General features: G+C 30.5%; 2 protein-coding genes across 2 annotated transcripts; one reads left to right on the plus strand and one right to left on the minus strand.

The window, feature by feature from the left end:
- The first annotated feature begins 6,020 nt into the window (after positions 1-6,020).
- On the plus strand, positions 6,021-7,118 carry LOC103838183 (mavicyanin). The gene is made up of 2 exons (XM_009114605.3): positions 6,021-6,506; positions 6,586-7,118. The coding sequence occupies exons 1-2, from the start codon at positions 6,335-6,337 to the stop codon at positions 6,969-6,971; spliced, it is 558 nt and encodes a 185-aa protein (XP_009112853.1). The 5' UTR covers positions 6,021-6,334; the 3' UTR covers positions 6,972-7,118.
- A 3,689-nt stretch (positions 7,119-10,807) lies between these two features.
- Positions 10,808-13,953, minus strand: LOC103838182 (transcription factor bHLH157). Its single transcript, XM_033279458.1, is given in 18 exon segments — positions 10,808-11,224; positions 11,227-11,395; positions 11,625-11,650; positions 11,653-11,685; positions 11,688-11,727; positions 11,819-11,832; positions 11,835-11,922; positions 11,925-11,968; positions 11,971-12,201; positions 12,204-12,281; positions 12,284-12,424; positions 12,427-12,493; positions 12,495-12,578; positions 12,684-12,715; positions 12,718-12,742; positions 12,949-12,996; positions 13,044-13,173; positions 13,342-13,953. Coding segments are annotated over 18 exon segments (1,509 nt in total). The 5' UTR covers positions 13,440-13,953; the 3' UTR covers positions 10,808-11,063.
- Positions 13,954-23,688: the final 9,735 nt, after the last annotated feature.

Below are 23,688 nucleotides of genomic sequence, written 5' to 3' on the forward strand. Positions count from 1 at the left end.
TAATATATTTGTTGATATATCCAAATTTATTTAGTTTTTGTATTGAATATTTCAGATTGTAATTTTAGAACTTAAATATCAATCAAAACCTGTTCGAATGACTTTTGTTATTTAGACCTCATTTTCAAAATTTTCACGAAAAGAATAGTTGTCTACTTATAGTAGTCCGTATATAAAATTTTTAAGACGATATACTTATAGGTAATAGGAGATAGACCTTATATTATAATATTGCAGTTCTAATAATAATCTATGAAAATTTAAGCCTTCTATAAAAAAACATAATACGAAATCTTCCAAATGTCCACAATGTCTGATATACTTTGTTTTTAACAGTGTTGATATTGATATATAGCACGTGAATTAATGGTAGAAGTCAACCTATTATAATTTCTTGCTCTGATATATCTATTATCTGTTCCTTTAATATAGGGTTAGTGGGTTAGTTTACAAAAACAAATATAAGGTTAGTGGGTTACGGATATATTATTTGCTTAAAACTAATATGTATGTCCACTTATCTAAAGAAAATAAATAATTGGACATAACATTTATCAATAGGTCATGTTACTGTTTTAATTGAATACTAGATTTTGACCCGCGCTTTGATAGCGCGGGATTATTTTTTGAAAAATTCCAAATTTATTTGATATGAATTTGTATTTTAATTGTATCTACACTTAGATATTACAAATGAAACATTATATTCAATGTTTTGAAATCTGACCCGACCCGTAGTTAAATTGCTAAATTCGGTGGTTCATATCTAATCCTTTTTAGTTTTCAAAAAAAAAACTGTTATTTAAAAATTCTACAAAACCCGTAACAACCGCTAAAACCCGAGATCTGGTTGAACTGATAGATGACCCAATATATAATCCGGTTTAATTTATTATTATATTTAGAGTATTGTAATATATATTCCTGAACGTTCAGATGAATAGTGAATATATTATGAAATTGATATTCCAATTTTAATACAATTTTAGTCTAAATAAAATTCCATCTTGTTAATGGATTAATATTTGAGTGGATGCGTATTAAAAATAAATTCCATCTTGTTAATGTATTACATGTGTGTTTGAGTAACCCGTAAAAAATATATTCATTAAACTATCAATAGTAACATGTTTCATCATATAATTACTATTAATATTTATTTTATAATATATATTTTAATACTCTAACTATAAGAATTATATTTTTATGTATTTGGTGAGGGTTTTGAACAATTTGTTTTTTTTTGGCATTTGGATTAATATATAGTTGTATATATACGAATGAATAGATATTATTTATTACATTAATAACTAAAATATAATTGATAAGTTATTTGAATTTCGAATTAATATAAATTAAATTTATTAGTTTAAAAAATAAGATTAGTTAGTTAGTTCCTTAATTTTAGGTATGATGTATATTTAACAATTAAATTAGATATGAGTAGAAATAATAGTAAATATAATTAAATGTAATGGTCCAATCTAGACTATTTGTAAGTAGATAAAAATTGCTTCTGTTTTAATAGTATTGATATATGTAATGGATGTATGAATATGATACCGACCACGCACGTTTTCATATTTAAGGATTACAAAATAATTAGGAAACTCCAAGATATATTGTAGTATCATTTGTAGTTGGGAAATTGACGTCGAGCTTTTAAAATATAATTTGATGAGACTTTTTGTCAAAAGGAGATACTCTTTCCTTGTCGCTTCAGGATTAGCGTCGCACATATTATTTACTGTGTTCATTTTCGGAGTCAACTTCTCGCGTGCCCCAAATGTGACAATGCCAAATCTCTTATGGGCTCCTAGAGTCTTCTATACCCCTATTTCATAATTCTTTTTTTGATCAAAATCCAAACTCCCAAATCAAATCATTCCCGGTTATCAAAACTAAACCCTAATCCCCCCCTATGGATTAGTGAACCCATGGGCAAATATTTAAATTCTATAACTTTCAAATTCAGAAAAAAATATTTTAAAATCGTTTTTAATCATATTTTGATGATTTTTTTCTAAAATATGGAAAACAACGTTTTTGGATTTTTGAAATATTTTTATCAAATTCTATAAATCAAATAAAAAATATTAGCGTTTCCATTTTAATTTTATGATTTTTCGTTTGATATATAAAATTAAAAGAACAAAAGGGTCCTTTTGAGATTGTGTTATGAGATATAGGAGTATGACAGGATTTGTCTCTCATTTTTGTCATAGTAATATTTTGTTTAGTTAACCTGAGGTATCCTCCATGGTATTCTACACTAGTGGCGGAGCCAGCTTGACATGAGCGGGGTCAATTGACCCATGTGACTTTTGACAAATTGAATTTTTATGCTTATATAAGTCACATTTAATAGATAATTTGGTATTATGACCCTCATGATCTAAGTCTAAACACTTTCTATGCACCTAGTCAATAAACATTTCTGTTTGATCATTTACTTGTGGTAATATTATTGACCCTCTTGAAAATCATTTCTGACTTCTGACTCCGCCACTGTTCTACACCTATGTAAATCTCTAAGGAGAAGTGAGCTTACAGATGATTTTTTTTTGTATCAGATGGACGGTAAGCAATGAGTTCATATATGCATAATATATGTGGAGTTAGCAATTTCACATTAGAATGGAATTGTTCTCTAGCCTATATCAACATAACAATTCTACTAAGAGCAGCTGCAACGCTGGTCCTTACAAAAAAATCCTTAGCAACAAATTATTTTTATAATATGTGGGGACCAAAAAAATTAGGAATCTGTGCCATAATTGTGTCTTGGAGTCCGTAGGTAAGGATCATTTCTTTGCTAGGTTTGTCACTGTGCGCGGGTCCCATGGCCGGGTGGAAACCTGCGATTGGTCCTTTTTTTCTTTTTTTTTTTTTTTTAACTGAAAAAAAAAATAAAATAATATAAAAGATTTACCTAGGTTATGGAGCCATGAGTAACACGGTTGTGGATGCCCTAATATAGTTAAGTCTACTAATATACATTTTCTTATAATTGAAAATATTTAATATATACTTTCAGGGTCATTTATCAAACATTTTTATATGATAAATATTTATAAATTGATGTGATCTCTATCTGATGATGTTGGCTACCTTTATCTTTCTAATCATAGATCAAGTTAAACGCCATCTTAAAACAAAAGTAGAAATTAATAATCACGAATCTTATGATGGGCTACTTTCACAATTTTCTTATCTATTTGCTAGCATGTAGTAATTCATCGACGAAAACACGATGTCAAATGGTGATTTTATTGGAAATAGGACTGGGAATTTTATCCGTAAATTTTGATTTGATTCGTTATTCGTTTTGATTCGATCCGAAAAATTCGGATATCCGTAAATCTTCGAATCAAAGCAAATACAAAAGATCAATATTCGTTAAAAACAAAGCAAATCACAAATATTAAAAAAAATTAGACTCGGATATCCGATCCGCTCTAACTTTTATACAAATAGATATATATATCTGCAATTAAATATAGAAATTTAAATGGGAATTTTATATAATTATTATTTGTACATATAATTTTATTTATAAAGTTACTTATAAAAATATTAAATTAAGAAGAAATATAAGATCTTCATAAAAATTTCAAATATCTAAAATTTTATGTTTTATACAAGAATTAAATAATTTTAAAATTTATGAAAATATAGTTTCACTAATCTTTACTTTTTATTTTATATTATATAAAATATATTTTTTTAAACAATATGGTATATTTTTTTATATTTTGTGTGTATTGAACAAAGTGGATGTGATATCCGTAAATATCTGTAAATTTCTGAATATTTAGTTGTTCAAAGCAAAGAAATCAAAAGATTAGACACAAAAGTGGATATGTACTCGAAGAAAATACAATATACATAAAGTGAAGTTGTCATATTCAAACTCGTGATAGTACTGATTAGATAAGCGTTAGGTGAGTGGAACATTCAGACTCATCTTCTCTTTCTGTTTTTGTCTTGTATTTTACTAATTTCTCACCTCAATATTTACGGTATTCCCTTTTACCTTTTTTTTCTTTTGTAAAAGAAGCAATACAAACTAAATTTCTTTAATAAATGAACTTATTTCTTACTTAGTTCAATACTCTAAGGAACAAAAATTTAACGCTGGATTATTTTAGTTAACCTTGTCTGAAAAAAATTCTAAACATTAAAAACTAGAGAAACAAAACTAGAAAATAGATACACTATTACAAAGCCAAAGTAAGCAACACATCTTGCATATATTGATAGAAACACACAAAAGAATAACCAAAAACTTTGACATATTTAAAATAAATTGACAATAAAAAACAAATGAACACAAACAAAACAAATCAATCAAGTCAGTGTCGGAGCTATAGAAGCGGTTTGAAGCTACAAAATACTTTTTTCTTCTCTCTTGTCGACTTACTCCAACTAATTATGTTAACCATTTTAATACATAAATTTTCAATTTGTGTCCACTTAACACTGCCAAATTGTCTCTCTGGGTGCATTCAGCTAATGGGTTTCTGCACATTTGAATCGTGCGTAGGAATCTGCTGCCATCTATAATGAAAATGAGATCGCATTACATTCCAGAGGAAGCCAGAAGCACCATCATGAAAATTTTCCGCATCCCACTCAACATCTTTGTCTACCTTGTCTTGTACAATGTGAGTTTTCGAGTTCTCATTACATCCCTAGTGTCGTGAACTTGCAAACATTTTTTTGTAGATCTTTGCTCGGCCTTTAGCGTATCTAGAGTATATTCTCGTTTATAGTGTTACATATTGCTTAAGATACTAATGCTCCGCCTTGTATCTTGAGTATATTTTCGTTTACAGTGTTACTTATCGCTTAGATACTTAAGCTCGGCCTTAGAGTATAGTGTGGTTTATATTATTACCTATAGCTTCGATACTGTACCATTATAAAAGCTATCCATTCAATATGGATTCAAGGATAGTATAGCCGTTAGGTACAACTAAAAGTTATCTATTCAATTTCCATCATATGGATTCATTATTTGGATGCAAACTAGTACCAGAAAGATGTACTTAACAAGCTTTTTTTGTTTTTTTGTATATGCATGCTAAAAATATGTATGCTTTTCCAATGACCGTGATGTTTGGGATGTGCTCTGTATTCCTTTTTGTGGCCTCTATATTGCAGAGGAGGTTGATGAATGTAGCCGAGATCCACAAGTCAAGTAAGTGTTCTAACACTACTCACGAAACAGTTTAATGGGAAGTAAAAGCCATGTGGTACACACGCTTTCATTGGGTTCATAGAAAGTAATTAGCGGACTTGGGAATATTCAATAGAGGAAATAATATTGGCGTTACATGTCGTGAACATGTTTGATCTTATCATCTTGGGGATCATCTGGTGATTCTAGTGTATCTTATTTACCATTGCAGGATCACCAGAGTGGTCAGCAGCTAAGGAGATGACCTCGGAAGCTGACCCTCTAAACCCATAATGACATAAAAAAGATCTCAGGCGGCTTCTTTCACTTAACGATTTTCTACTTGTCTTAGTACGTTGAGTCATGAAGCCTTTCCACTCAAACCCCATAATATCTTGTTAGTTTTTTTTTTTGGATCAAAATATCTCGTTAGCTATATTTGGATTTTGTGCTTTCACCAGATGTAGCCGACACAAAAAAAACATGTGCAACTTTCAATCAGCTTATTTGGGATTCTTGTTTCAACTTTTATTTGTGCTTTGGAAAAAAAAAATTTAGAAGCTGATACTGGTCCTCAACCTAGAAACGGTTTTGGTGGTTGAAAAGGAAGTCCAATATTTCTACGTTTACAAGAAAAACAAACACAAAATGATAGAAATTGCAACGCGAGGGAGTAGTCGTAAACTTGATAAATAATACTTCCTCCGTTTCAAAATAGATGACATTTAAGAGAGTTTTTGATGTTTCAAAATAGATGATGTTTTCTTATATCAATGCACCTTTTTACTTTATCAAAAACTGTGTAACCAATGATATTTTGTTGTTTGTTTTGTGATTGGTTGAATAACTTTTAATTTATATTTTAATGATATTTTTAATATAAAAAAATAAGTTTGTTAACAGTTGTTCACAATCTTAAAACTTCAAACAGAGGGGGAGTATAATGGTGGCCATGTGAACAATACAACACAAGCAGACACTAGAGAAAAATGAATTTTGATTGGATGCGACATGTCCACTTGAGGCCATGTGCCCCAATACTCCAGTCAGGGGTACAACCGCCATTCCCTTACTCCTTGACTTCCACCAATTTATATGAGCTAAGCTTTTCAGAGACAAAACTCACTCACCAATCAAGACAGAGAGAGAGAGATGGGAATGATGAGTTTGAGCAGCGTTATGGTTTTGGTGATGATACTATTAGTGCAAGTGTCGTCGACGCAGTACAAAGTTGGGGACTTGGACTCATGGGGTATCCCGACCGATGCTAAAGTCTACTCGAAATGGCCCAAATCTCACTCTTTCAAGATCGGTGACTCCCTCTGTAAGTAAAAAAAAAGTATTCAATTCAATTCATGAATTTATTATTAAACAAGATATCTAAACTCATTAATCTGAAACAGTGTTCTTGTACCCACCAAGCGAAGATTCAATGATTCAAGTGACAGCTTCCAACTTCAAGAGCTGCAACACCAAAGATCCGATCCTGTACATGAACGACGGCAACTCTCTCTTCAACCTCACCCAAAACGGAACCTTTTACTTCACCAGCGGACATCCTGGCCACTGTCAAAAGTACCAGAAGCTCATTGTCTCCGTCGGCACTTACTCCGCCGAAGCAGACGCCTTGTCTCCCTCCTCTTCTTCTGCCGATGCCGACGCTCCTTCTTACCAAAACGCATTTGGATCGATCCCGCTCTCTCAGAAATCTTCGTCTTCATCGCTGCTATTCTCCACTGTCGTTGCTTCGCTGGCCTGCGCTGTCGTCGTCGTCGGTGCTCTCATGTGAAAATGGCAATTATTGAATTTTTTATTAATTTTGTTCTGTCCAAAAAGCAAACAGTGATTGGCTCTTTATTCGGATATTTTATTATTTCTTAAATCATTTATTATTATTATCCCATATATATTAAAGGAGAATCATTTTTAAAACTTACTGACGTGGTTTCACGAGAAGCTTTTATTTAGTAAAACGGTTAGGTGTCACGCAGAGAACGTTTCTCACCAAAACAGTGAATTTAATGCGTTCACACTAACATTCCTTTAAAAGAACTTCATACCATCTACACTTTTCTCGACGAACACTTTTACGTAATAACCTTCAGCTTCAAATTCGATTAGTTGATTTATCAATCCTTTCATTATAATCATAGCATCAATAAAGCTTCCTTATTCCTCTATACGTTTCTTTTAAAAACGGTAACCCATCTGATCTATCGTCATTAAGTCGACAGATCCGTAGAAACGACAAAGCAATGAAACTTTAGTACGATGCCATGTATCAATTAAAAAGCCATTTTTCTTCGTACCTGCCTTCATGCATTTAGCAGAGCACTCACGTTCTTGAGAACCGCCCCTCATTGCCGAAAGAGGACGTTGAGAATCTATTTCTAGATAAATGTGTCGTATTGTGTTTTGATACTGCTCGATGGGGTGATCTCTGTTTCGATGAGATTGAATCACTATTAATCGTCTCGGCTTAGTGTATTAGTCTTCTCGATCAAGCAATATAAGCATGCGAATGCCACCACCTTTGCCACCATGAGAGGTATGCATTAGACGATTTTGAAGATGGGAAGAAACTTCTAGAAACGAACCACCAGCAAGTTTCACGTGCTGGTCGCATCTGGAACAACCTTTACAATTTTGATGGTCGAATAACCTTCAATTTCTTTTATTATGCAACTATGTTTTCTGAATTTAAAGGAACTATACTTTTTTTTATTTCACATAGTTATTGTTTTGCTTATAATATGTTATTGATCCACCTTTTTTCAATTTTATTTGTTAAATCCCTAACTCCGTAACTACTACAACGTGATAGGCGAAATATAAAAAAAAATATTTTTCAAAGCTTCTTTTCAAACTTGCAAACACCATATATCAAATTTTAATATTAGTCCACCCATTATAAAAAGTCTCTCTCTTCATCCATGATAACAATCATATCTTTAGTTCTATCGCTTAAAATATACTTAATGTTATACATAATTATAATATATAATTTTAACATTAATAAAGACATCTTATCCCGCGCTTTGCGCGGGTTACTATCTAGTTATTATTATCTCGGAATCTCCATTTCTAGTCAGTTCGATTTTTTTAAAAATTTCATAAACGAGTAATGTATTGGCTTCCAAATCTTGGTGTATTAACACAAACACAAGTACACTCCATGTGCACGACGGTCGTGAGCTTGCAAAAGCAACGGAGAATGAATCAAGGCGACAAAGCAGAGTATATAAGAGAAATAGAAAACTTTAAGAGTTTGATTGGAAGAACATTTGCATGATAATTATGTTTTTTATTATTTAATCAGCTATTTATAAAAAAAACATTTAGAATATTTAAGCACTTTCCAAATACACATGCTTTCATACGAAGTGTTTGGTAGAACATTTGTATTTAGAATATTAAAAAATTAAAATAATTTAATATCATTTATTTATTTGATCTAATAATATCATAGACTTATATTATTTTTTTAAAAATGAAAATAAAATTATTCCATATTAAAAATATAATTAAATATAATTCATTATTTTAAAAAATATAAAAGTTAATATACAATATATATTAGAGATATAATATATCTATATTTTCCAAAAATAAACAAATTATATATCATATACTCGTTTTTATATATAAGCATCAACTCGTCTACCAATCATTTTGTTCATTACATTTGTGAAATATACTACTTCTATAGCATAATTCTACTGTTTTTTCATCAGTTCTACCAATCTAAAGATATGAATGTACCTCATTATTGTAATGTCATTGAAGCCTAGTAGAAAGAGGGGTGAGATAAACACTGGGAAATGGGTGTGAGATCATCTTCTTTGTGGGTGTACTTAGTTACTATGTTCTAGATCATCGGGTGAGTGGCGTGAGGTTGGTGAAAAAGGTGAGTGAGGTGAACACTTAAAGAACTTGTTACTTATTTGTTATTTCTCCGAGAAATACCAAGGTTTTGTTAATAACCTTGGAACTTGTATTATCGTGTGTTCTTACTTTCTTGCATTCAAACACGTATATCAATCAACACAAGCTAAAGAATGGGCTAGTTGATGCAAGTAATCTAAGCTTATAAACACTACAAGCCACTTCTGTCTCTATAGCATCCAGCCTCATGAGACAGTGGAACAAGTGGTTATACTGTGACTTGATCACATCCAGCTCCGTTTTCAGATCTCATGAGTGTTCGTTTGGCCATCAAAGACTCTTCTGACTTAATGAATGGAACATATTTCTATAAATGAAAAGTTGATCCATTAGAAAATTCTACTATATGGGAGATGTATGTTTTCCTTTTTTTTGGTCATCTTTGAATTGATCTTAATCACCAAAGGTACAAGAGTTCAAGATACACAACCATCCCATTCTATACTAGGATAGAGTGATTCCCAAAAAGAAACTAAACAAAAGCCTTAGAAAACCCGAACAAGACCCGGAGCCACAAACTGGACAGCCCCTAGAAGCTATAGAGCTACAACAATACCATAAACTTAAAGAAACTATCTTCACATAGCATCGTTCCATCAATGAGAACAAAACAAAATTGCCATTGAAACTGAAGACCATGTAAGCCATCCACATTAGCATTCTAAGGAGTGGAATTTAGCACCAGAACCAGCAAGCGGCTTCAAAAGAGATCCAAACTTTGCCATCATACCCCAAGAAACCAGAAGAAAAGCAACACAACCCCTGAGAAAGTAGAGAACCCCTTCCTCGAACCGGTGCCACTACGTAGATGTATGTTTTCCTAAAAAGAGTTCATTTATAATGATGCACTTTAGACATATTAAAGACAACAACAAAAAACCTCCTTTGAATAACAGTAATCTATTTTCTGATTTAATTATTACCCACTAAAATGGGAGCCCTGGACCTGGTTCGCTTTTAATACACCTAAATACTCTTTCATGGCTTGGCTTGCAATACTCAACAGACTTGCAACAGAGACATGATTCAACAATGGAACACTCAACACCCCAACACGTGTGTGTTATGCAATGATCCGATGGAGTCAAGAGATCTTCTTTTCTTCGTATGCAAATTTTCAGAGGAGGTTTGGAAAGGTTTAACCCATAAGCTGTTAGCTACGTGCTATACCTGCCAATGAGACCAAATTATATCACTGCTGCTTAATCAAAATAGAGACAAAACAAAGCCTTTTATTGTGAGATATATGTTCCAAGTAACTTTGTAAGCTATATGGAAGGAACACAATTAACATAAGCATGGAGAAGGACCAATGACACCAGGATATGTAATCAAAATGGTGGATAAGAACGTTGGCAACAGGCTCTCTTCCATTCGTGATAAGGTGCACATATGTGGTTTATCATGTTAGTTCAGAACGAGATAATTTTAATCCTGATTTTACAAAAAAAATTATATACCAATGTAACATAAAGAGTAAAACAACTTTTTTGTTTGAATTAATTTAATATTTTTTTTAAAAAAAAATGACCTTTTTTTTTTGGTATATCTTTTGTGTCTTAATCGCACATTCAATACTTTAATGGGTATTTTTGGAATGTCTTACGGAGGAATTACGGGACTTTGCATTACATGAATTACACACACACAATCGCAGTAAAGCCCAAAATCCTTCATTGATGTCTTAATCGCACATTCAATACTTTAATGGGTATTTTTGGAATGTCTTACGGAGGAATTACGGGACTTTGCATTACATGAATTACACACACACAATCGCAGTAAAGCCCAAAATCCTTCATGTAAATGATTCTAACAACGAACGCTTTAGGATTGGTGGAACTAAACTATATATCAACAGATTTCGATTCCGTTCACCAATCCAAAAGAATCAGGTTTAACCAATCAACAGATAATAATAATTGAGTCCTATAAGTCATGTTTGGTGGTCAAAGGAGTGTGGTGGGTTTTGTTGTTGAAAGAGGTGAACAAGTGAGTAGAAGAGTTGACGCCTAGTTATGTGTGGCTTTGCCTCGACGATCAAGTGTGCCCATATCCTTCCCTGTCTCGTTACCATGACTCCTTTCAAAATGTTCAACCTAGACCTCTCACCACATGTGCAATCTCAAGAAACTCATCCCCATCCTGGCACACCATCTCTATCTGCATTTGTCCTTGCGGCTTCAAATCCTCCACGATGATCGGACATACCACTGACTCATCATCCCCCACTTCCAACGCCCACGTTCTCTCTTTCTCCTTCACCAGCTGCCACATACGTTGCCAATTTATCATCATCAAAAGACAAAAATATATTTTGTTTTACTCCTCCCTTTTGGAGTGAAGACTATGTTTCTTTACTTGATATAATGAAGGTTTGCCAAAAAACCCAAAAACAAATAGTAGAAAAACAAATTTAGCATATCATTTTCAAGAGATCATTTTGCCCAAAAAAAAAAAAAAAACAAATAGTAGATTTGTTTCATCTTTAAGAGACTCACTTAGGCTGGTATGGTTGTTTGGTTTGTCAGCGTACTTGGCGATGCTTTGCATGAAAACATGTGTCTTATCGTCAGATCAAGCAATGTATCAATGCTACACTGTCACACAACAAGAAAGATTCAAATAAAATTTGTGATGATCTCAATGCTAATCTCTAATCATTTAGTTAATTAAGATGTGTGTTTTTACCTTAGCTCCATTGTCATCCCTCGTAGCTCCTTGATACGGTCTTGTATCATCTGCCTGTCTTTAGGCTCGGCTTTCCTGCTTTCTCCTGCCTTTGCTCTTTTCTTTTCTTCTTCACTCCTTCTTCTTGAGGTTTCTTCCAGTTCCTGCCATGTCTTCATCAATCCACATGGGAGGATTAGAAGGTGTTAGTGTCTCCGCTTGAGTCATGAAGAAGCTTGAGCTTGTTGAGTTGTCAAGTTTCCGTCTTTGCTCTATTCAGGCCAGAATAAGAATCTTGTTGTTGCACATTGTGAGACAACTAGTGCTGTTGCTAAGCCTAGTGCTTATGAGCTCAGAGAATAACTGTCCTTTCTGCGGACAATCATAGGAATGGATCCCCAAAAATCCTTGTCGTTTCCTTTGGATCCATGAGCATTCCTGTTCTTGGAATCATCATCAGCCAGCAGCTGGTAAAGATCGTCAAAGAGTAAGAGTTGAGAATGTCGAACACAGAATCATTCTTTATTAGTCTGAGAAAGGTTGGGGATGACTTCAAAGGCTGGTTTATCGAAGAGCAAAGAAGGGGATTATTATCTTCTTCGGTGAAGATGTCATCGAAGCTGATTCTTGAAAATATTCAGGGACAAGCTCACAGTCTACCAGTGGTACTAGAGACTCAAACAAAGTATCAAGAATCTACCGACTGATCCTTTACTTTCAAAGAATGCTTCTCCTGCAGAGCTCTTTCTGTTTATTCCAACATCTCTCGGCTCTCAACAATCTAAATAGAGATACATGCAAAAAAACACTAATTTAGTCCTTGACTTCCAGAGCAAGCAATATAAATTTCATTGGAAAACATTTTGTTATTATTTATATGCAAAACCTTTTGAGTAGACCCTAATTGAACAACGCCCTTGATCCTATTGGAATGATTGCGATACTCTGTAAATTTACCATCCATATTATAAGTCTATTTTAATACATCATATGAACCCTATTAACTTTGAAACAATTAAAAATTTACCGTAAAGCAGAGATAAACTGATTCTGAAACTCATGCTCACACTGCAGAAGAACATTAACATCCTATATTCTTCATAATATTTGGACATAAGGAATCAAACATAAATGTGAGAAGGTGAACAAACCTGAACAAGTGTGTCTGAGAACAGCCATTGGTAGTTACGTTAAAGCAGCTTCCCCCGATGCTGGAGTAATTAAAGAGAGAGACTAATGAAGATACAAATATATTAATCCATTGAATGAATATTTGAGCTTCTTACCCTTGGCCTAAGACATGAGTCTTAAGAATCATATCATCAACGAGTGTGGCTGATTGTTCATCATTGTGTGTTTCTTCAACTCTCAGTAACCTGAAAATGAAATCATAATTTTCCATCCAAGAAAATTAATTCACAGTAACATTCGCAAAGTATGCAAAAATGAACCTAAGGCAAATCAATGAGATAAAATGGAAGAAAAAAACTAGTTTTATGGAAATCTAATTCAAGAAAGAAGCATGCAAAAGAGGGAGAAGTTACATGGGATTAATGGGGTCAGAGCGCCAATAGACAGCATAAGACCATCCATAGCTGAAACATAGACTCTTCAATATCTGTTTAACCTCCATATCCATCATCACCAAACTTAAGAAAGGCTCACAAAGTTTTTATGAAACTTGAGCTGAGAAGACCCCGTAAATTATTTTTGTAAGACCTCGAACTTTTACAAAAAGTAGAAAACTTTTGTCTTCTCCAGAAACCAAACTTCAAAGATAAAAGCGGGGAAACAGAGAAGAAGAAATGTCTTTTTATGGTTTTCTTTAACCTGCAGAAAAATAACTAACACAGAGATAATTCCTTTGCTTTTTGTTCAAGCAATTAAAAAGGGGAGTTTAAAGCTTCTGTCCTTCTATATATAAGCAAATGTCTGTCATTCGAACGGAAGTGGAAGAACTTTTTTTGTCTGAGAAGTTGCAGGACTTTAATAAAACAATAATACTAGTATTATCTAATTATATAAAGAATTGTTGGAGTCTCTCCCGCATTGTCCACATGGAAAGTCGATGCCTGACAAGCCGACACGTGTCCTAAACGCATCGTTTCATTTATTCTCTACGTTTGTGGCTTTGTCGCGTGTTGAGTGTTTGGGCCGTGAAGTGTGAAGATGTGTCGGGCCATAGAGTATCTGTCGTCTCTATGATACGCAGAAGAAAACGAGGTCCTCTTCCCTCTTTGTGCGACGGCGACTATTTGTTTCCTCTTTCTTTACCTTCTGAAACGGTTTGAGTAAAGATTTCGTGTTTAATCTCATTGATTCCCCATCTTCAATGCTCTTTTTCGATCTCAAAGTCGTCGATTTCAGTATAAATAAGTGTTGAGTATTCGTCTCCTTCATCTCATCTTAGCTTCGTATCTCATACAGAAAGATTGTGATATGGCTAATTCTAGGGTTTTCTTCTCCAATCTGAAGTCCGGCAACTGCCTCCGTTGTCGAGGCTAAGCTTCTGCGGTTTTGGAGGCTAGGCTTCTGCTTTTTTGGGTCGATATGCTTCGTGTCTCTTTTGTTCGTCATGAAAGCAAGTACTCTCTCTCTTCTCTTTTTTTTGATTCATACACTCTTATAATGGTTTGAATCTCTTGCAGGAGTTTCAAGGAGTGTCCTCATCCAGATGATAAGCAGAGAACCAACTTAGCAGAGAATAGGGTTTGGCTCCAAGACAAATAAAGTTCTGGTTCCAGACAGAAGAACTCAGCTTAAGGTTATGTGTCTTAATATCTCTCTCTTTTGTTTGTTTAAAACTTTGTCTGAATAAGATTTGTTCATACTGTATCTGTAGGCGCAACATGAGAGACCATATAACAATGCACTAAAGGCAGAGAAGGACAAGTCGATGTGAGAACATAGCCATTAGAGAAGCACTCAAGCATGCTATATTCAAAGCACACAAGCATGCAAGGACCCAAATCACTCAAGAGAAAGGAAGGAGCGTTAAGCAGATCAGAGCAGTGAGCAAGCAACGAAACACTAGAGACAGAGGAACATCATCATCTCCACCTGCAAGATCGCAGGTGTAAAGACACCAGTGAGAAATTCTACTTCAGTGAGAGGGTCAACTTCGGAAGAGCATCATCTCCTCCAGAAAAAATCCACAAAGCCCAGAGAAACATATTAAAGACGGTTGGATCCAATCGATAGCTGCAAGGGGAAGAAAGGTTCAGAAAGAACAGTAAGAAACTATGTTTGGGTCAAGAGGTCGGGTCTTCTGCGGCTAGACCCTCTCTTAATTACATGCTGTTTGACTTGAGGTTGAGAAAGTTAAAAGTCCGTAGATTATGGTCGATTATGATTGAAGTGTGTTTAAAGAAGAATCATCTGAGAAACCATAACATGTTCTTCTTACGAATTTCATATCGATAGAAAATTCTCTTTTGCCTTGACAGAAACTCAATCAGTAAAGTCAGTCTGTATATGACATTGACATCAATGGTTGTATCATATTCTTTTGGGTGGTAGAAGGGTTTTTATACAAATTGAGTTATGGCGTGGGACATGTCTTTCAAAATTAACTAATGTTTGATGTGAATAACATTTCTTAAACGGAATTTAATTACTGAAACTATACCTCATCCATATTTAAATCCTCCACTATGTTTAAGCTACTGTGAGTGACTCCTTCTCACATTAATGTTATTATGTATCTTAGGTTCCTTTTCCAAGTTATACTAACGTACAACTTTGAATGAATAAACAAGTTGGAAAAGCTATTGAGACAAAAGAAATCTCACAGATGGTGTGCGTACTTGCTCAGAATTGTGTTATTAACTGATAAACAGGTGTCAATCAGTGTTTGTTTATAGGTTGTTGTATGTTGGTTTTTGACCAATCATTGATTTGTTGTTATTTTTAAGGGGAAGGTCCAAGAGAAGATGAGGAATCTGACATGAATGGGACTATGAAACCAAAAGTTGTGCAGACGCTAGGAGGGCTCACGCACAATGTATCTGCAGTATGTTCAGCCGGAGCTTCAATAATACCCACAGGGTTTTGAGGATGGCACTGTTCGCATTTGGCAACCCTATGACGTAAGAGTGTTACGTACGAGTGTTTTATTAAAACTTTATTCTGTCAAAACATAGCAGTGTTGTTGTTTTTTTGGTATTTAACTTAACTACGCCTTGAATACATGAGACTCTTTCTTATATTCATTATCACAGTTGGTTTGTTTTCTCCATTGGTTTTTGATTTTTATTTTCTACTTTATATTTCAGGCTAGAGAACACACTGAATTAATATGCTCTTGAGTTTGCGCCATTGGTTACATAAATGGTTTGCGCCAGTTTGTTTCTGAATTTATGCTTCCGCATTTTACGTTTCTGATTTGTTCTTAGTTTCCTTCTGAAATCGACGATTTGGAGAGCTAATAGCGCTTAGAATTGCTAAGAGATGTTGATGGATCAGTGTTATATAATACAAGACCATGAAAAACAAATATTTCGTTTTACAGGGTTGACATCGTGATGCATGGTATTTCTGTGTTTATTAGTCCTGGTAGTAATAGTAATAGCTGCGTCTATATGATACATCTTTTCGAGACATAATATATATATGATTTCCACACACTATCATCAATAAGAAAAACAAAATTAAAGCCAACACAACTTTCACTGCAAACAAAAGGTCAAAGCGTTTCCCTACCCATCAGAACAAAACATAGAAAGGGTGAAGATCACATAATCGGACCAACAACAAAAAAGCTTGGTAAACAGACACTAATATGAAGGATCAATGCAAGACTAGAATGTAAGCCCTATACTGCAAAGGGGAAAATAATGGCATATGATTGGTAGCGAGATACACAACACACACAAAGGTAAAACAAATGCATACAAAATACAAATCAAAATCATACATGGGACTATTCATTTTCACGTTCCCAGTGGCAGTAACTTAAAACACTAAATCACCATCCGTGCAAGCGCGCAGGTTTTTGTTTTCATTTATTTTATATAAATATTGTTTTCAATTTTAATTGGTATATATATTATAATAACATATGTTTCTATCAATTTTTAAAACATAATAAACTTACGGTATATTTTTTCATTAAATAGATTGTTTCAAATTCACATGTATTTGTATATTCTTCTATATGTATTTCATTATTAAAATCGTAACTATATATATAAAGATTAGTAAAATATTATTCTATTGTCATATTCAAAAATTTGTAACATTTCATAAATTAGAAAGTCTTTAAAAAAAAACTTTTCGCTTCATAGATTTATATTATCGAGTAAATAATTAAACATTTAGTTTTTGTTTAATTTTAAAATAAACTATATAGTTTAAAATTTGTTTTCATTCGTCCAAAGTAGTAAATATTAATCATTGTTAGATAATATGATTTTTGTTATTTTAAAAAATCTTTATAATTTTAAAAGTTAACATCGATAAATATTTAAATATTAACATATGGAGAGTATAGTATTACAACATTAAATTATATCTATTTAATTTATACAATATATAAATCCAGTAGATCATCTATTGTTTAAATCCAATTATTAATAGCCCAATAAAAATTTTGGTAGCTTAAAATTTAAATGATAAGATTAGAGATTAATGTAACTGCTTTTTGAAATATGTCATTAGATCCATTTTAAAAAAAAAAATCACACATAAATCAAAGTTGTGATTCTGTTTTGATATATAGATTCACGAATATAAAACATTATATTATTATAGTATTCTGAAATATTTTGCTAATTTTGTATTCTCTGAAAAGAGAATAGTAAAATGATACTGTCATTTTATTCCAAACAAAAATGTTTATTAAAAATAACAATATGATCTCAGAATTCTATTCATTATTATTTTATAATATAATTTTCAATCTATCATGATTTTTAAATGCTTCATAAATATATTAATTTATATAAACAACTTTTATTATTAAAGCCGCCGTAGGGCGGGCCGACCCTAGTATAATAAAAGATTATGTTTGCATTTTAATTTGCTTGACGGTATCCAGTCACGCTTTTGCCAGTGACGATAACTTCACCGGCTATCACCGGTCAACATAAGTCTGATTGCTTTTATGGGGATATTTATTTGTTATCTTTACAAATTAATACGGCCGAGGATTTTTTTTTTCTTTTGGAAAGAATACGGCCGAGGATCTTCGAGGTATAATGTCTATGAAGGGGATTTTTTACTTTAAATATGGATTAATGAATACTCGATACGAATTTATGATTATTAGTCTATTATAAAATATCTCTATAATATTATTTGAGAAGTCAGTTTCCTATGTGTCGCTCTCATATTAACTCTCACGATAGTTGATTACACTGATACCCTTAATGAATTAAAAATATTAAACATTATTATTTTTTTATTTAGTTTCCTTTTAAAAAATTTCCAAAAACATATACATATAATAAAAAAAATTTTTTATAAAGTTAAAAAAATTGAAAACGAAATATATGTATATATAATATGATTTCAAAAAAAAGAAAGTTCACAAAGTAGTAATATTACATTAAAAATATTTGTAAATAAAAAAAATATATTGAAGTAATAAAATTATATTTATATTTATATTTTTGTAGATGAAAAACATAATTTGTATATAATGTGATTATTAAAAAAATTTACACGGACAATCTTGATATTAGAAAAAGAATTACATTTCTTTCAAAACATAATTTTAAACAATACAAAAAAAAATTCAAACTAATAGAAGTATTTTTATATATCTAACTATTTTCTTAGAAGATTACACAAAATAATTGAGAAACATAAATTGATATATGTTTAATTGACTAAAAATAGTTTATAATTAGTATTATTGAAGTGATTTGTTTATTTTTCATATATTTTGTTGACTATAATAGCTTCCAATTACATCAGAAATAATATCGATAAATTATATTTTACTTATATAATATTATTTTCAAATAAAATTACAATTTTGTGTACTGCTTATTTTTAAGAGATATCTCTATAATATTATTTGAGAAGTCAGTTTCCTATGTGTCGCTCTCATATTAACTCTCACGATAGTTGATTACACTATACCCTTAATGAATTAAAAAATTAAACATTTTATTTTAAGTAGTAATATTACATTTAAAAAATATTTTTAAATAAAACAAAATATAGTTTTGAAGTAATAAAATACTTTATTTATATTTATATTTTTGTAGATGAAAAACATAAATTTGTATATAATGTGATTTTATTAAAAAAATTTACACGGACAATCTTGATATTAGAAAAAGAAATAACATTTCTTTCAAAACATAATTTTAAACAATACAAAAAAAAATTCAAACTAATAGAAGTATTTTTATATATCTAACTATTTTCTTAGAAGATTACACAAAATAATTGAGAAACATAAATTGATATATGTTTAATTGACTAAAAATAGTTTATAATTAGTATTATTGAAGTGATTTGTTTATTTTTCATATATTTTGTTGACTATAATAGCTTCCAATTACATCAGAAATAATATCGATAAATTATATTTTACTTATATAATATTATTTTCAAATAAAATTACAATTTTGTGTACTGCTTATTTTTAAGAGATATTGAAAACAAAAAAAAAATCAAATAGTTGCAAAATAGATATATTATATTTTATCATTATTAAAGTTATTTGTTTTTTAATATTAAATTTTCTTTTAAATTTTATGTTTGTGGAACTTAATATAACTATAATCAAAATACCATAGCAAATCTGAATTCTCATTTTTAATATTAACTTAAATAAATTTTAGTTTCCATTCAATAAATCAAAGGCATAAAGTTATTTAGAATTTATAGAATATTTTAATTATTATAAATATTAATATGTGTTCATGAGCTTCCAGAAATGTATCACCTACTTATGTATGTAACTTCCTATTGAGCATCACTTTCTTTTATAATTTATTTTTAAAAACATCAATATATAATTTGATAAATATTATGAAAATACATGCACGTTTTTAACGATAAATAAAATTGATTTGATTTGACTTGATTATAATAAAAATAAAAATATATCATTTGAATTTGAAAGAATAACAATAACTCAATATACTCACAACATGAGTGATTCGACTAATCTAACTATATATAAAATCATAGATTTAACTAAAATAAAAATATATAATTTTATAAGAATAGTAATTTATTTTATAAATATAAATCATAGAACAACTCAAAACATATTAAAATGAAAATAAAATATAAACAACTGTTACAATTTAGTTATTTTCTAAAATTTAATATATATGCATGAGACTTCAGAATATTATCCTTATATTAATTTATGTAAATTAGAATCAGACACTTTAGTTTATTTTATTTTATTTTAGTCTAAGCACAAAATAGTTGAAGTTATACATAATATTCATAAAATATATTTATATATTTAAGACAATAACCACCTAAATGCAAATAAGAAATTAATCAAAATTTTAATATATTTAGAATAAAAAAATATTATAGTTGAATTCATAGATGCATTCCAAATTATGCAAATGATGACTAAATTGACTGTAAAAAACAAAAAACCGATTAAATAATAACATATATAAATCATATATATTCTATTAAATTAGAAACATGACCTATTGATATAAGTTTAGTCCAACATTTTTTCCACGTGATCTACTTAAAAATAACTGTAACTACTTTTTATTAACCCTCCACTTTAATCCCAAAAATCTCGGGAACCATTTCACTCTAATGCATATATTAGTGGATGGTTATATATTGAGAATATTAAAACTTCCACTTCCATTGAATTCACAATAAAAACAAACTAAACTGAATGGCCACTAAAATAAATTAAGACGGATGCATTGTAGAGAACATATAACTGATGCATTGTTTGTATTTAACTGTCCACTTTATATGTTTATACAAAATTTATGGACACACAAACTAATAATTTTAACCTATTTAATTTTCTAAATATAAAATCTTGCACAGGTTCAAAATTCAGCACTACGAACAATGTTTAACTTCTTTTTAACAATGAAAACACAAATATGAAAATTAATTTTCTAAACAAAAGTTTAAAACAAAAGATTTTTCCTGCCTTTTGAAAGGGCGGGTCAGAATCTAGTGTATTATTAAAGTAATATAATATTATAAATATAAATGATGCTTACAAATTATAAATTAATTTAAAATTAAAAGTAAATATCAATCAATTATTATAGTATATTTACTTCAAAAACATTTATACCCGTGCATGAGCACGGGAAAATCACCTAGTTATCTATATTATTAAAGTAGAAGTACACGTTAGGATTGTTTGGCAATATGGATAGTAATTAAAAAATAGTACTGTTTGGAAACATGGATAGCAGTAAGTTAGAAAAAAATAATAATGGCTTATGCTACTAAAAAAAAATAATGGGCTTATGCTACTAAAAAAATTGAAAGTCCATTACATCATATTAAAAAGTAATAACTCTATGGTACTTGATATATATATTCAAATCAAAATAATAATTTAAAATTAATTTATATCAAAAATTCATTCAAAAATTTACATATATTCAAAATTTGATTTTTACTAACATATTTTCCAATAACTATTATAAAAATGTTTTCAATATATATAATAAAAATACAATACAAAGCCCAATTTTAAACATCAACTTAAATTATAGTTTTTATATTTCACATTAAATTTTAAAATATAATATATTTGATTATTTATATGATTGTACGTATAAAATATTATTAATTATAAGAAAACTTATTTGATGGTACGTATAAAATACGATTAATTATATGATAACACATATTTTGTAATCTATGATAACACATATAGTATATAATAGTGATTAGGGATGGGCGTTCGAATTCGTTTTCGAATCTTTTTGGGATTTCGTGTTCAGTTCAGATCTTTGAGGATTTGGTTATGATTTGGATAACCAATTTAAATAGGTTTGGTTTAAATATTTGAATAGAGAATTAATAATTATTTAAGTATTATTGGAGTTTTGAGTATTTTTTAACTATTTAAGATATTTACGTTTAATTATTTGTATATATTTTCAAGCATTTATGCGAACTTAAAAGTATCATATATATTTTGGATGTTTTTATATATATTAAATCTAAAAATAATTAATATATATATAAGTATATAAATCTATTTTGGATACCCAAATTAATTCGGTTCGGATCGGATTAGGTTTCAATTCTTCAAATACCAACATTTTGAATAATTCAGTTATTTAATCCATTCCGGTTCGGATTTAGTACTACTTATTCGGATTGGGATTGGTTTGATTCTTCGAATTCGAGTTTTTTGCCCAACTCTAAATAGTGACATAAAAAGCAAATAGCATCATATTATTTTAAAAAATACATTCGCACGGACGTGCGGGTCAAAATTTAGTAATGATTAAACTATTAAACACAAAAAATGGAGATTGTGATCCCCACCGAGAGAAAAAGAAAACAAAAATAATGGGTTTGTGGGGTTTCGACCGATCATCTTCTCATACATTTCTCCTTTTTCTCGTTTCTTGAGCATCATTTCAATTTAAGAATATGACAATTTGTTGTTTTATAGAGAACTAGTATAAATTTCGTGCTATGCACGGACATTATTATTTTATACATATTTTAATTATATAGAATATATATAATTTACTGTGAAAATAAATTTTATTTTGAAATTCGCGTGTTTTAAATATTCTCTTACATGTTTTAGAGAAGCATTATTATTTTTATAAATGTTTCAAAATCATTATAGGAAAATTAAGAGAAAACATTAAAATATCAACTTTACTTGTAGATAATCCGTACCTGTTTTAAATCTTCTCTGTATATTTATTTTTTTCACTTTCAGTGCTGTACTTTTTGACTTAAATATTTCAATGATTCTAAAGCTTTTGTTTCTGAAAAAATCTACAAAAGCTTACGTTAATCCAAAAATAATATAAGCATGCAAAAATAAGAAATACCAACCTGATGTTAGTTTTTAATCGTCTAGAAGTAGACATGAGTCTCTTAAGCCTCATTTTTACCTTCTTGTTATCACCATATTTTCTCTTTTTCTCTTGTGATGCTTCTCAAGCTGATCTGAGGTTTTTAATAAGTGTGTGTTTTTAACGTGAGCTTATTATTTTTCTTTTCTTGAATTACCACCACGACAACAAATAATCTTATGTTCGAAAAATGAAAATTAATTTAGTCCATTTTAAAAACAGAATTGACCTAATTTATTAGGTATACCTTTTACTGCAGAAAGTACATAAATTTTGCTAATATCTAGAAGAACAAAAGAATAAAACAAAATTATAATACGTTAGTGGAAAAAAGTTCATAAAAAACATGAAGCAAATTACGATTTGAGTCATAAAAAATCCAGACGTGTTTAGTTTCACTAACCAGAATTTTAACTTTCTTCTATCAACGCAGGAAGCGTTTACCAACAAAAAAAAAACTTTGCAGGAAGCTTTACCATAGAAAATGTGTGCTTTCTTTTCTCTTCTTCGGTGAAAAAATCCTTAAAGGCTATTGTTGCGAAGATGTCTAGTAAATAAGACTGCAGAAGAATGACATGTACGATCTTCAGAAGTTAAAAACTGAATTTTCATCACTTTGAGAAAAAAAAAGAGATTAATTGGAGCCACTGCAAATAATTTAGGAAAATGCATGCAGAGATGAATTTATAGAATTGTTGAGTCAAATTTTCTATCGGAAAAATTTAACTGTTCAAAGATCGTGAGGAGATCATGGTTACTGTGAGAAATTTTAGGGGATTTTAATTTATATCAAAAATAAATAAAGAAAATTAATAAGCTGAACTGTTTTTACGTTTTTCAATTTTTATTTTGCTTTTATTTTTTCAAAAAAAA

The sequence above is a fragment of the Brassica rapa genome, chromosome A09 (genome assembly GCF_000309985.2).
Source record: "Brassica rapa cultivar Chiifu-401-42 chromosome A09, CAAS_Brap_v3.01, whole genome shotgun sequence".
Lineage (NCBI taxonomy): Eukaryota > Viridiplantae > Streptophyta > Magnoliopsida > Brassicales > Brassicaceae > Brassica > Brassica rapa.